This window comes from Triplophysa rosa, linkage group LG8 (genome assembly GCF_024868665.1).
Source record: "Triplophysa rosa linkage group LG8, Trosa_1v2, whole genome shotgun sequence".
NCBI classification, from domain to species: domain Eukaryota; kingdom Metazoa; phylum Chordata; class Actinopteri; order Cypriniformes; family Nemacheilidae; genus Triplophysa; species Triplophysa rosa.
The window spans coordinates 3,971,790-3,985,605 of NC_079897.1; the positions used below are offsets into that span (position 1 = coordinate 3,971,790).

General features: G+C 37.7%; 2 protein-coding genes across 2 annotated transcripts; one reads left to right on the top strand and one right to left on the bottom strand.

Annotated features, from left to right (window-relative positions):
* Positions 1–313: 313 nt before the first annotated feature.
* upk1a (uroplakin 1a) lies at positions 314–6,905 on the bottom strand. The gene is made up of 8 exons (XM_057341096.1): positions 6,727–6,905; positions 5,785–5,888; positions 5,487–5,687; positions 5,043–5,117; positions 4,803–4,910; positions 1,699–1,872; positions 1,532–1,615; positions 314–1,420 (listed from the first exon to the last, which is right to left on the bottom strand). The coding sequence occupies exons 2-8, from the start codon at positions 5,845–5,847 to the stop codon at positions 1,373–1,375; spliced, it is 753 nt and encodes a 250-aa protein (XP_057197079.1). The 5' UTR covers positions 5,848–5,888; positions 6,727–6,905; the 3' UTR covers positions 314–1,372.
* Positions 6,906–10,471: 3,566 nt separating this feature from the next.
* Positions 10,472–13,773, top strand: zmp:0000000951 (uncharacterized). The gene is made up of 3 exons (XM_057340998.1): positions 10,472–10,519; positions 10,668–11,627; positions 12,117–13,773. Exons 2-3 carry the CDS (start codon positions 10,681–10,683, stop codon positions 12,880–12,882), a joined length of 1,713 nt encoding a protein of 570 aa, XP_057196981.1. The 5' UTR covers positions 10,472–10,519; positions 10,668–10,680; the 3' UTR covers positions 12,883–13,773.
* Positions 13,774–13,816: the final 43 nt, after the last annotated feature.

The following is a 13,816-nucleotide window of genomic DNA, read 5'->3' on the forward strand; positions in this document are numbered from 1 at the left end:
AGAGATGCCAGCCTTTTGTCTCGCGTTCACCTTTTTTAAAAAAGATTGATTGATTGATCTCCAAGGGCATTCATGTTCTTGCATGATACTGTGTGAGGTGTGATTTTTGTGTTTTTAAATTTCAGTGAATACACCATATGAGTCAGTATAGCACTGAACACAGTCAAGCATCAGTTGTGTTAATAAACAGAAACGAAGTCAACAAGTGTACAGCAAACAATCTCGCAAAACAAATGTCTTGTTCATTGGCCTTTGTAAGTGTTTAAATCTTTAACTGAAATGGTATGTGTGTAGACTGCGGTATAAATGGAGATTTGATTTATAAAGATTTAATTAAAATTATTTTTTTAATGATTACATGTAATCCATAACACTCAGTAAATTCAGTATATATTTCAGTATATGGATGCTGTCTTTCTGAAACCTCATATCTCAATATTTTATGATTTTTATTTTTGCCATAAATCATTACTATTATTTACCCTTAATGTTTGTCACTGGGTTTTGCAAATATCTAATCAATAAAAAGTACTAAAAAGTGCTTGTCAGCTTTGACAACACAGTATTTATGAAAAATTACAGTGCAAAACATCAAATCTGGACATCTGAGGTTTTGGAAGGACAGCGACGATATATTTCTGATTAAAATATAATTTACATTTTTTAACAAGTCACAAAACGTCGATTACCACAATACCTAAACATTTCATGTTTGTGTTAAGTTATATTCAAAACTTACCTTTTGCATTTTTTTGGTTCTACACTGGAAAAAAACCTAGTAGAATTTACTTAATTTGCATAATTTTTACACACTTTTTTATTACATTTTCCTTATTTTTATTTTTTTTAATTAAAAAAAACCGTGCAAAAACTTGCGCAAATTTACACAAAATAAATAAATCCAACTAGTTGTTTTTTTCAGTGTACCCTGATAATCGGATTAACGTTAAATCAGTGTTGAGAATAACTAATTCAACGTTGAAACAACTATCTTTATTAGTTTTTCATAAGGTTGTGGCATTGAAAATTATTTTCTTTGGAAATCAACATTGACATAAATGCAGTCGATAGAACTCCATTATATTGAAATCACGTTCAACTGGACATTCTAGTGGTGTGCCATGAATTTATAAAAGAGCATAATCTCTAAATGAATATGAGATCATAAAACTGTATGAATAATAATTGTGCAAGAACTTGAGAAAGCTTGAGGATTTATACTAATGCCACACTTGAACATAGAGAACTGCATGTGTTATGATGTTACCATTGTGCAATCTGAAAACACGGTGCGTTTCTTTTGCTTGGAGTGAAAACATGAGTGTAAGCGGCTAAGAAGCAGGTGTGGCTGCTGGTTTGAGTCTCTGTACCATTAATCCAACTGTATGTAGTAGACCATGGCGAGCAGTAGCATAAAAAACTGCAACACAAATGTGCATATAAGAGTCATGATCCAACACTGGTTGTATTTGTATATTTAAATCAGTTGTGTTAATGTTCCATCTAGAAAGCAGCAGATGATGTGACTTACCACAAGCATGAGAACGGCAAATCCATACCAGTTTACGGCCCACGTGTAGTGACTTAAAACCCATTCAATGTGCTGGAAGCAACCCTAAAAAGAGACATGAGAACAGTATTGAAGAATCATACAGTAGATGTGTCGTTGCAAACAAACATTTTATTTTATAATATTACCTTTTTGAACAAAGTGATGCCACCGTCTCTACAACTGATTGGATCTTTCACCTCAGAGTTGCTCAACTTCTCACAGCAGTTTGGAGGCCAGGAGAATGAATTTGGAAACTTTGTTTTGTATGTAGAGTCAAATGTTATCCAGTCTGCTGGGCCATCTGCACCACAGCACTTAACCTACAGATGGAAGAAATGGTCAATTCTATGGAAAAATTCTCAATTCCTAATATTAATAATACATTTTGTTTTTAATGTACTATTCAATCATGCATTCAAATACAAATTTATATTTATCTGCACATAGAAGCAGATAAATATTTTGTTGCTGCATTTTCTATTTTTGTGCAGGAATTCAGCCTATGCACTAAATAAAAGTTCCAAAATAAAACAATGAAACATTAACAATGCATCAGCTGTTTTCGTTTATTACATGTTTTGTGTATACATTTAAAGTCAAGAGGATATTCTTTCATATATATGAAAAGATAAAACTGTTTATTCTAATACTGCACGTGATGAGTTGACAGAAAGACATGCTGTGACAATTTTGAAGATTATCCAAATAGTTTCTAAGGACGGCACCCTTTAAAAAGCACCTCATATGTACCATGTGCCCAGGGGCCCTTGACTACCATGAGGGAGCCCTGGGCTTCCATCCAGTTTTAATTTAATGTATAATTCTCACATTTGTAATATGTATATGTTGAGTACTTTATGTAGTTTAATATTATTTATTTGAATGAATTAAATAAGCCGTTTCATGTCTATCCTTGAATCACTTAACTAATCAAGGTGGATATAGGATATAGAAAGTAATTAGTAATGAGTAACTAAATACTTTTTGGAGAGAGTAATTTGTACAGTATTCTAATTACACTATTGAATATGTAATTAGTAACTAGTAATTAATTACTTTTTCAGAGTAACTTACTCAACACTGATGCTTTCAGCGGGGATGTGAGTCCATACGACTTTACTTATACAGTCTATCATTAGTGATGGGCAGAGCGAGGCTTCGTGAAACAATTGATCAAGTGTGCCGTATCGTGTCGAGGCTTCGAAACATTCCGACACCCATCTCCACAGTGACACCTAGTGGTCATTTGCGCGTGTTGCTCTAAGGCACTTATGTAACAACCGTTAATCACTGACATTACAATGTGTATGTTCGTGAGTCGATTGAGTGTGTGGGGGGGTGGTTAGTGTTCCCGACTAGCGTTCTGTGGTCGAAGGTTCGAATCTTGGTCGAAGCGTCGTCTCATCATTCGAACTAGTGTTTTTTTTTTTTTTATTTCGAGTTTTTAAGAAAAGCAGATGTTTTAGCTACACCTATGCCCATCCAATAAATGAAGGTGGTAGGAGTGCATGTGTTTCAACATTGATAAGTGTTATGATTAACCATCACACACCTCCAAGGCTGTTTTCAAAATGGTCCCATAGGCTACAATTGACCTTTGACTTTTTACTGCGCTCATCTTTTATGTTGGATAATTTGGCATTTGACATACATTATATGGCTCTGTTTGTTAGGTAAAATTTGGCTAGATTTCACATTAAGTGATACTTATCCCGAGATGATCACTGTCCATAGATCGATACAAACATGGTTATTTTTTTCATTTCTTGATTTACAGTTAAATCAGTTATAGACACTGGTTTATGAATTTACTTTCAGATCAACACTCCCTAGTGGCGAAATGTCATCGAGTTTTGAAACGTTTCGAAACAGTAATGATGTAACGAAGCCTCGTTTGCTAAAAATCACGTGACTTACAGTTTGATACATGCTTCGAAGCACTGATTCGATACAAAAGATTAGATACAGGTTTCGAAAGTGCCCATACTATCGTGCTGGTCGCTGTTGCATGCGTGCTGTGCTCGTGTGAGGCATTTGCACAGATGTCTGCCGAAGCTTCTCAAGATTAGCAGAGAATAGAGAAGTTGCACAGACGCGCAGTATAGGTGCACAATTGTAAAATAATAATAATCATCATTTCAGGAACTTCAAGGTCCCTCACATGCCAAGGCCCTATGTACTCAGTCACCCTTTTCCCCCCACTTGCGACGCTACTGCACAGGTGCATTTTATGGTGAGAAATCTTTTTTTTTTTATGTGATGCATTAAATACGTGCATATTTCACAGTTAATTGAAGACATGTTTTATACGCATTCATTTGGTCCATTGTTGTTTTTTCGCTGTGAGCTAATATTAGACTTTTATAAACCATTTGCATTTCACGCAGAGCGAGAAAGGTTTTAATATTCATTTTCATCTTAACTTTCATGTTCTGTAACTGTGAATGCGCCGCTAAGGGAAAGAACGGAAAAATTGTGGGAGGGGGCCCTTAGAGGTAACCAGGGGCGGACTGGCCATCTGGCGTACCGGGTGTATTCCCGGTGGGCCGCTAATGTATGGGGCCGTAACGGACGCGTTTGCCGCTAACGTATGGGGCCGTAACGGAGGCGTTGGCTGCTTAGACGGAGGTATTATAAATGCGAATGCACGCAACACGAATGCAAAAGACACGTATGCATGCACAAAACGCCCTCCCCCCCTCCCCCGGCCGACAGATTCGGTGGAGGGCCGAAGCGGGCCCAAAAATGCCAGTGCCAAATGCCAAAAATTTGAAGTTATAATCTGTCCCTGCATTTAGGTAAAAGTATGTCGCTGCTGTCCTTCTGAAACCTTGTATCTCCATTTTTTTTAGTTTTTGCCATGAATCATTATCAGTGGTCACCCTTTATGTTTGTCACTGGGTTTTGCAAATATCTAACCAATAAAACGTATTAAAAAATGCTTGTCAACTTTGACAACACAGTATTTAATTATTTAAAAAGTATTGTTTTTTTCCATTTCCTGAAACAATGTGAATTTAGACATTTTTCAGGACAGGCTCCATACCCATATTACGGTACTAATAGAACTCTTTAGGTGCAAAAGTGTACTTTTTGAAACAGTACCACCGCGTGACAGCTTTTGTAATTTTTTTCCGACAGTAAAGCTTTAGTCACACATAAACCCATGTGGTTTGGAGTGTGCCTGCTTGTGTTCATCTGAACAAGTTGAAGATCGTTCTGGAAGAGTTCATGGGAGTTTTCCGCTTACCTCTTGCATAACTCTGTTCCATGTGTCTGTTATCTGATTCCCTTTGCTACTGTCGTCGGTGTAGTACTGCAGCATCTGTTTCTTCACCAGGTTACTGTTTCCAACCAGCTGAGAAAGAGGAAAGAGAAATGGCATAGAGATCGTCTCTTTTTCAGACTATTCTATTATTTCATTTTGTATGAATATGATAAATTAACCTAGTGTTCCATTTTAGCACAGATAGGCTGGGTGTCTACTTACATAATCTCGGTTGGTTGCTGCTGTGATGGCCGACGCACATTCAAATATAAAGATGATGAACATTACGATAAGGTACTGTGGAAGATGACAATTGGAAGAGTAAGTTAAACTGGTAAAATCTATAATCTGATTCCTTTAAACATAATATGATTGATTGATCAATGAATTACAGTGGCCCTAAAAAGCATTTGGACACTCAAATGACACTTTGTCAATGCATTGGATATTAAAATATCAAATCAAGTTGCTTTTAAAGAAGTTAATGTAATGAAGTACATTTGGTTTTTCATGCATGCGATCCTGATGAGAAACTGACTTTACCCACTACTTGGTGCAAACTCAAGAATCACTTGTTTGCAGATGCCACTTATTTGACATTTTATTATCTGATGCAATTACATGTATGGCAGATCTTCATCATTGTGCTCCAGCATGGAAACTCACCACCAGCATGAGTCTACGGCTTCTTTTCACGGCAGCAAAGATGCCAAACAAGCATGTGAGGAAGAAGGCGAAGCCTGTAAAGATGGCAATCCAGGCAGCCGCAAAGATATCATCTTTCCCTGACACGGCAGATATGGCGTAGAGTTTGTATCCATCCACCACCACCCAAATGGCAACAGCAAATAATGCCAAGCTTGCTGCCTAAAAAGAGTGAGGTAACCACATCAAAAACTACAAATAAAAAATCTATCAATGTTTTTGAACAATAAAAAATATATTGTTTTTTTGTCAGACTTACTGCAGCCAGTATATTTAAGGCAACAAGTGTAAACATTAAACACGCGAGGCCTCCCGATGCCATGGCTGTTGCGTGTTTCTGTGTCTGGCCCTTGGAAGACTCTCCTAAAAAAACATCAAATAATGGTGAGAATAGACATTCAACATTAAAAAAGACTTCAGATCCATTTTCACTGTCAATTCATACAAAGAAAACAAGCAAACCTCAACTTTACTGCAGAATCAAAATTTAGCTTATAATGTTCTCTCTAATAAATGAAGAGTTTTCTTTCCAAAATGAGATAACTCCGTTTTTAAAACATTTCAAAAATCATGTTATGTTATTGTGCATTCCAATTAATATCAATCAAACTGCAGTTGGTTTGTTTTGATTTAAGCCATAATAACAAACAAAAAATACAGCTAACTAACACAATAAAAACATGATTTATCTCTTCAAATATTTTGAACAAAATGTATAATTATTGTTTTAAAATGATAGTATAAAGTAGTTCATGAAATGCAAGTTGTTTTTTAGACAGACCACATGAAAAAATACTGCAGTTTACAGTACCTTAGTATTTACCGTAGTAAGCTGAGGTTAACTTTCTAGACATTACAGTATTTACAGCAAATAATATTTTTGAACCTTAACACAGTAAATATTCAAGTTCACTGCAGTGTTTACCACACTTCATCAATTCACTATAGTTAATACTGCAGAATTATGTATTATATATGAACCAAAGTGGTAATTATTGTAATATACTATAATACACTACAATTTAATGTAGTAAATACTAGGCTATTGCATGCTACACTATTTTCAACATTATTTTGTTAGAAAGCAAGTTCAAATTCAAAGATTAAGTCTAAACACATTATTCAAATACCTGGGAAAATGAAATTTGCATATAAAGAAAGACATGAAAATTAGCAAAGAGTTCAATGCTGTGAGACCCACCTGTTCCCGTCTCAGAGTGCACCTGTTTTCCCTCTGCTTACTACGACTCGCTTCATTTCATTTCATTTTGTGGACACTTTCGTGACGTCAAACCTGTTAGTCATCCATTGTTTTGTTCTCAGGATTTCATGAACTGGGATGGGCAACACTCCTGTCTCCCTGTCCACGAGCTTTCAATCATAACATTTTATGAAAATGACTGAATCTAGGAGTGTCCCTTAAACTGTGTTCGCAAAACAAACATTTGAATTGGTATTTGAATTTACTTTAGAGCAGAGTGAGAAAGGCTGACCTCTGCTGGATATACAATTATGTGACGTCATATCAGAAAATAATGTGCTTTTTATTTTCAGTTTTCTTCTTTATGGGATGTGCATCACACATTATATTTAGAGTTTACATTTAAGCATTTGTATTTATAGTATATTCTCTGTGGTTCGAACCTGTTACCTTTGTGTTGCTAATGCAATCCTAAACCATTTGAGCTAAAGTAACTAGAATAACATTTTCTTCTAAACCCTAAGTATTTATCATCATGTCATGTGAGTTATCATATGTGACCCTGGACAACAAAAAAATTTCGAAATTGAGATTTTTACATCATCTGAAAGCTGAATATATAAGCTTTCTATTGATATATGGTTTGTTAGGATAGGACACTATTTGGCAGAACAACAACTGTTTACAAAGCTGGAATCTGAGGGTGCAAAAAAGCTAAATATTGAGAAAATCGCCTTTGAAGTTGTTAATCTGAGGCACTGTAGCAGGCCATCCACTCACAAAAATAAAGGTTTTATACATTTACAGTAGGAAATTTATAAAATATCTTCAAGGAACATGATCTTTGCTTAATATCCTAATGATTTTTGGTTAAAATAAAGATCGGTAATTTTGACCCCTACAATGTATTTTTGGCGATTACTAAAAATGTTCCCGTGCTACTTAAGACTGGTTTTGTTGTCCAGGGTCACATATATCATTTGTGGTGTGCAGCTAATTATGCAGCCGGACTTGATTTTTGATTAGTGAACAGGAGGAAAAAATCATAGATTTTCTTTAAAGGAGGGACATTAGACCAAGTCGTGACTAGAATAAAACTATTAAGGTGTTGGCTTTTTTGACTTGGCCAAGTAAGCATCCTCTCATAACACACTGACAACAGCATAGCAGTGGCCTTTCATCACCTGAAAAACCTCAGCACTGTGGCACCAACTTACAGGCTTCCTAAAATACAAGACTATTGTTATATATTCATACACAGTTTTCCTGTAGCTCAGTTGGAGGAGCATTGCATTATAGCAGCAAAAAGGTTGTGGAATGGCACAGGTTGATAAAAAAGAATACCTTGTCGCTTTGAATAAAGTAATTTTTGTGGTAAAGAACTCTTAAAGGGAGTGTTAAAATTGTCATCATTTGTTCACCCTCATGTTATTTAAAACCTGTATGACTCTTTCTGCTGTGTGTAACACAAAAGAAGTAACACAAAAGAAGATATTTTGAGAAATGTCTCAGTGGTTTGGTGTTCACACAATGAACTCTCCCTTTAAGAGTTACAAACTAAGCATATGAAAATATTTCAGTAGCTCCTCACTGCAGAGTGTGAGATCCAGGGGGGTGAGGTTGGATCCAGATCTAGTCTCCTCCCACTGCATTTTGATTGGTCGACAGATTCCTGCAGCAGTTTTGCCACAACACACGTCATACTCGTGTTGTTGCTCTGTGCCATTTTTTGCATTGAGTCATAGTTAACGTTATTCTTTTGATGGAAAAACAATCTTGCTGAAGACAAACTTTATTTACTAACATATTTTTAGTAACGTATTTTAATAGATTCAGAGGAAGGGTTTGGTTTGGGGTTAACAATATATATATATAAGTGTGATCATTGCTTACAGGCGTACACTAAATTCTGAATCTATCTCGACTATTTTATTAAAGATGAGGTAACACGCGCAGTTTCTGCCAATCTCATATTAATCTTGAGTACCTACACAGTAATATTGCATACTTCATATCTTCGAAGAGTATTTAGTTTGATAAAATTTATAAAAGACAGATAAAGCTTTACGATTATTTCTGGAAAAAAGAGAACCGCCTGGAGGCGTGCAGGGGGGCAGAACTACACGAGCACACAATACATCATCGCATTAACCGTGCATAACTGTTGATTCACTATAAGGTCGTGTTGTTTACATTATGAACGTAAACGCCGATTGCCAACAAAACACAAACATATGACTTAGTTTGACTTACCGTGTGCTGTTCACGTCCGGCATCTTTTAGCGCTGGTAAACAGATCAAACATCTCATTTTAGGAAGAGCATTACTGGAAACAGTGAATCTCTGGCCACTGTCTGAGTCACAAATCTCATTTATACAAAACCATCTATCAGCTTCAAACGATCTCCAAATCCAGCGTTATATTCACCGTTAATATAACATTCATCACCGAAGTGCAGTGAGCAAACAAACACAGCTAAACTTCCATCAGCTGAGTAAAGCGGCATTGATGGGCGTGCTCTTTCACTCGCTGGACGACGTGTGGCTGTGCTTTTTAGGGAGAATTGTCCAATAAGGGACTAGGAACCCTTGTTACGAAACATGAATCCATGTTCGAAAAAAACTTTCCGAAAACTGTACGAACCCTGCTTGAGTGAATGGAGCACAGAAATACTACATCATACGTTCTACTCATTTTTTGACAAGTTGACCATGTTAAGCTTGAGAAGCCAGCACGTTTAACAGCGGAAAGAAGTCAGAATGCATGAAATAGCATGTTACCTCCACTTTAATCAAGTGTAGACTTACATTAAACAAGCAAACGTTAGCGACCACAGGTTGTAACTTACTCTCCAAATTGCGGCTAAGTATATAAAGTGGGAGGAGTTGGATCTGGATCTCGGGGGACCAGCAGGGGCGGACTGGCCATCTGGCGTACCGGGCATTATCCCGGCGGGCCGCTAACGTATGGGGCCAGAACGGATGCGTTTGCCGCTAACGTATGGGGCCGTAACAGAGGCGTTGGCCTCTTAGATGGACGCGAATGCAAAAGACACGTATGCATGCACCCCCCGCCCCGTCGACAGATTCTAAAAATGCCAGGGCCGATTTTTCATCCTAGTCCAGCACTTGGGGACCAGTTCAAATATCTGGTGTATTCTGCCCGTCCTGAAACTTGATCCATGTGATTGGTTCTAACAGCAAATATTTTAGATGACTTTAGAAAGAAACGGAGAGTCTTGTTTTCTATTACTATTTCTACAAATTCTTATCTCAAACAACATTTATTTGAGAAGCAAAATGACTTAAATATTTAGTCTGAATTTTATGTATCCTTAAAACAAGAAAAAACACTAAAAATATATGCCAATGGGGGAAGTAAAATAAACTTGAATTAAGTTTAACCTCTTTAGTAATTGAGGATAAACTCTAGAAGGTCCCTTCCTTTTTTCAAGTTTTCTTGTCTTTGGCCATTTTGCAATTTTGCTTCAAGTAAATGTATCTTGATATAATAATTGTTAGATATTTGCAATGACAAACAAGACAGAAATACTAAGAATGAAATTCTGTTTTTGCAGTGCACATTTGGATCACGTCTGTGGAAGTAAAAGGGTTAATTTAGGTAGACCATGGTGCTTAACAAACAATAACGCCCTGATAGAACTGTTTACAATGTCATCTTATACATACAAACTATTGACTTAGATCAGCTGACTGTTCTGCTAACACCTTCTTTTAGGGATATTTAAGGACGAACACATTATCCTGGAGCTCTTTTACTGTTACATTACAGGTGAGAGTTGACTGTTGTGTAATATGTTGTGTAATGGATTATTCCATTGACAAAATTTAGCTTGTCTGTTTGTCAATATTTTCTCATAAATCACAATTGCTTAAAATCTATACTGTTAAATACAAATGTGTTGTTCTTTTATTTTCAGGGGATAGTTTAGGATGGATGGAAAGCTGTCTGAAGAAAAGGTGAAGTGTTTACAGGCCCCGTGGAGGTTTTCCCTCCGGACCGCTGGGTTTGAAGACAGGCTACTGACGGCTCTTGAGCTCTTCGAGCGATTTCCTTTAGACATAACAGTGACTGGAGGAACCCCTGATGCCAATGCCCAGCTCGCCTCTGCCGTCTGTGGGCTCGACATGACCCAGGAGACAGAAGAAGAGGATTTGACAGGTAATGATGATGAGGAGGAGGAGGAGGAGGAGGAGGACGAAGAAGATGAGGAAGACTGGGAGGAAGACGAAGAAGCAGATGAAGAAGATGACATACAGCCTCCGAAAGATGCTAAACGCCAGAGCAGCAGAAGAAAACGAGTACGGATAGCGGAACATTCTGAATATATCGGCTGGGGCGTTCCTGATTTTGAGTCGATGCTTTCGCACAGTCGAATCTCCAATGTTCGCGTCAGGACCGTGCAGGACCATCCGATTTCTAATTCGGTTATTAAGACGAACAGCAAGTTGTATGACTCCACACATTTTGATGTTCTGGTGGTCCTCACGACAGAAGAACGCAAGGAGGACCACATGTGGCTCAAGATGGAGCTGCACGACAGAGATAAGCCTTTCTTTCTGGTGAACGCTGAGAAGGTGTGGGACGTGGTCGAGGAAAAACCCTCAGGGCCGTGCATGACCTGTGCTTGGGAGAGAATGAGGACTCGTAATCTGGAGTTGCAGAAGAGGAGGAAAGAAGCGTTCGGAGAGTCGGCTGAAGCAACAGATAGCCAGAGTCCTTCAAATACATCAGACGCATCCGAGTTTGTGGAGATGAAGGATATCGGTGAGGTGTTTGCTAAAGCCCTGCCTGACCTGAAGAAAAAGGCATTTAGTCAGTTCTTGGTGGCGATCACGAGGGAGCTTCGGATTCCTAAATTCATTGCTGATGAAACCCAGTGAGTCCATTGAGTGTTTTGAAATGTGTAAGAATGATGTGATAGAAGTGAACTTCCACAAAACAGTAAACAATTCTGTCATGATTTATTCACCCTCATGTCGTTCAAAACTTGTATATGACTCTTTCTTCTGTGAAACACAAAAGAAGATATTTGAGAAATGTTTGTGTCCATAATGAAAGTCAATTGGGATCAATGTTCTTCAAAATATCTTCTTTTATGTTCTGCAGAAGAAAGAAAGTCATGCAGGTTTGAAATGACACGAGGATGAATGATGAAAGAATTTCCATTTTTGGGAGAATTTTCCCTTCAACAGTAATAGAAAAGTCTACCATTACGAAAGTGCTTTTGTTGTTCAATAGCTAATAAAATGAATGATGAAATAAAAGGAAAATTCACGCTGGTCCAAACTTGTAATTATTCTTGAATAGTTATGACTTTTATGCTATTCCACATTTATTAATCAAATTCAACATATTTACTGTCCAGAGTGGTGGTGTCCACCTCTTTAAAGTATCGGAAGATAAACCAAGAAGACCTCAACTTGATCTCCAAGCTGTCACAGCCTAGAGATGTCACAGACCATCCCTCCAAGCTTCTGGCAATCCTTACATCTCTCGATGACTTCCGTCTGGATATCGGTGTGTTGGGCGAGACGGGCTGTGGTAGCTCCAGCCTGGTCAATGCTCTCTTGGCCATTAAGAACAACGAGGAACAATCTGCCCCAACTGGTGTCATTGAAACTACCAAAGAGCCTACAGAATATCCCTACCCTGTGCTCCCCAATATCTCTCTTTGGGACCTTCCTGGCCTTGGAAAAATAGGTGGTCTTGATAGCCAACCTTCTGCATCCGGCTTCAACCCAGCTCAGCTTGTAGCTTCCATGTTTCCATGTGATGTGTACATACTGCTGTCTCCTTTAAGACTTAGATTGGGAATCATACAGTTAATGCAGCAGTTGTCATCACTGGGGAAAGAGTATTACCTGGTGATCTCCATGGCTGATTTGATTGAGGAAACGTTTGTTGGGCAGGTCAGGGAATGGGCTGAGGGAGTCTTGGGGGAAATGGGTCTCCGGCAGAACTTGTTTCTGGTTTCTGCCCAGCATCCGGAAACCTTGGACTTCCCCAAGCTTAAAGAGATGCTTAACAAAGCCATACCAAGCCATAAGAAAGTCGCTCTTGTCAGATATGCAGCAAAGCTACTGGATCAAGATGTGTTTTGGAAAAGATCAGATTCTTGCAAATTTATGTAAATTTGAAGAATAATGTTGCACCAACAAAAAGTACATTGGTATTGGGCATGTAAATTATACAATATGTTTATCATTCAGCTTCATAGCATATACAAAAGTATTTACAACTATTTTTGTGTAGACCCCTTAAAATTCTTTCATTAGATTAAATGAAAAAAGAAACAAAGCAATATATTTGCGCATTTGTCGAGAGCATGTTACATTAGGGAGGTTTTTTGTTTGACTAAGGCTAAGCATCACTCTTTAAACATGTTGATATACTTTCATGACAGCCACACTGCTCTGAGTCAGACACACTCGCATGTGTGTGTTTGCATGTGCTGTTCTTAATACTATTGTTGTTTTTTGTGATTACACCACATTCCTGTTAGCATTATTTAGTTTACTGTCTTACAGGTGTTAACCGAAGACGTTTCAGATGTCATGCATTGAGATTGAAGTGTTTACTGAAATGGAAGTGTCTAGTGTCTGGATGTGGGTAACATGTTGGGATAGTCATGCCTGCATCATGAAAACCACTTTAAAATAACATGCATGGGATATTATGACATTGTGTACATATAAGGGACAAGTATGCTGAGTGGATTTCAGCTTGTTGCTGTGGAGTTGCTAGGTAATTGTGGTGGTTGCTAGGGCATTGCTTTGGAGTTGCTATAGCTGTTCTGAGTAGTTTTTAGCTTGTTGCTATGTGGTTGCTAGGGTGTGCTGAATAGTTGCTTACTGGCCCAAGTATACAGAGCCAATCCAAAAAAGATACTGTGGTCCCTCTTTAATATACATTATTGCTCAAACGTTTAGGGTCACTTAAGTGTTTCTGAAGATCTTGAAACCTTTTGATCTGAAGGTGTATGTTTAAATTGTTTATTTCATTAAAAACATATTTTTAAATATATATATATTGTATATACAGAAAATACATAATATTAATAAACAT

Coding starts and splice junctions, on each gene's coding strand:
- upk1a (XM_057341096.1), bottom strand. CDS start 5,847: ATGGCATCGGGAGGCCTCGCGTGTTTAATGTTTACACTTGTTGCCTTA. Junction 5,688..5,784: donor CCTTAAATATACTGGCTGCA/GTAAGTCTGACA, acceptor CACTCTTTTTAG/GCAGCAAGCTTGGCATTATT. Junction 1,873..4,802: donor GGAACAGAGTTATGCAAGAG/GTAAGCGGAAAA, acceptor TTCCATCTGTAG/GTTAAGTGCTGTGGTGCAGA.
- zmp:0000000951 (XM_057340998.1), top strand. CDS start 10,681: ATGGATGGAAAGCTGTCTGAAGAAAAGGTGAAGTGTTTACAGGCCCCG. Junction 11,628..12,116: donor TTCATTGCTGATGAAACCCA/GTGAGTCCATTG, acceptor TTTACTGTCCAG/AGTGGTGGTGTCCACCTCTT.